The 1,015-nt window shown below is 45.3% G+C and overlaps 1 protein-coding gene across 1 annotated transcript in view; it reads left to right on the plus strand.

Annotated features, from left to right (window-relative positions):
* The window catches only part of LOC119585690 (probable G-protein coupled receptor Mth-like 1), a gene marked incomplete at its 3' end in the record, with an annotated part of 98,315 nt that overhangs the window by 44,530 nt on the left and 52,770 nt on the right, over positions 1-1,015 (plus strand). The window contains 1 exon segment of the mRNA XM_037934364.1: positions 209-372. Within this exon segment, the coding sequence (XP_037790292.1) occupies positions 297-372 (76 nt within the window). The 5' untranslated portion in view covers positions 209-296.

Below are 1,015 nucleotides of genomic sequence, written 5' to 3' on the forward strand. Positions count from 1 at the left end.
TTTGATCAAGTAACCAAGTGATCATCAACATCATAATGAGTTTGACAGAGCTCTTCATTTTTTTTTTTTTTTAGAAATTGAGTCCTTTGTCTTACATCATTCTTTGGGTCCATTTTTTTAAGACGCCTCAGTTAACAAGAACAAGTACCAAGAGAACAACGACTGTCAGAGAAGGCAATAACAACCAACTTTTTTTTTTCTTTTACAGGTCCCCTTCGCAAGGAATCCAAAAGACTGGCGAGACGGACGGAAATGTCATAGACACCCCTTCTTGTGCTTCGCTTTCTTGCCGCGAGATGGCAGCACGAAGGATGTCCAGGACGCCCTTCCTGTTGCTCCTGCTGGCTGCGCTGCCCTTCAACGCCGGCCAAGGTAAGAACGCAGGGTCTTCTCTTCTCTACCGCCTTTCAGTGGGATGTTTCTTTATGATGGTAGCGATAGGATGATAAAGCTTTCTGAAGACAGCATAGTGTTGCCCCCCTCCCCCTTCCCCTTCGTTGGTTATGATACTTTTATGATGATAGTGATGGTGATGAACCTTCCAACAGGCAGAGCTGTGTCACCCCCTCGCCCTTCTTTCGCTATGCTGTGGACGAAAGGATGTACGTCTCTGATGACATTGACGATTCTGATAACCCTTTCTTGTTGCTTGTGGTGGCCAAGGTAATGACGCTGGCTCGACCCTCACCCTCCTGTGTCTGTATGATTGTGCAGATTGTGATCACAAAAAAAACAACCACCTTGCTTTTCCTTTTAGCTCTCCCCTCCCTCCTCATTATGTGTGGACGAAGGGCGAATGTTTTGATACGTCCTATATGTTTATACAGTTGAAATGAGCGCGTTTCAGTAATAACGATAACCCTTGTTCTTGCTCGTTCTGGCCAAGGAAAAGAGGTTGGGAGCGGGCATCTTCCTCCCTCTTTTTACGCGGTAATGATGGTAATAATGATATGAAAACTACCTGGTAAATCTTACACTGCGTCTCCCCCCACCTCTTCAGCATAACATATAATGA

The sequence above is a fragment of the Penaeus monodon genome, chromosome 20 (genome assembly GCF_015228065.2).
Source record: "Penaeus monodon isolate SGIC_2016 chromosome 20, NSTDA_Pmon_1, whole genome shotgun sequence".
Classification (NCBI taxonomy): Eukaryota; Metazoa; Arthropoda; class Malacostraca; order Decapoda; family Penaeidae; genus Penaeus; species Penaeus monodon.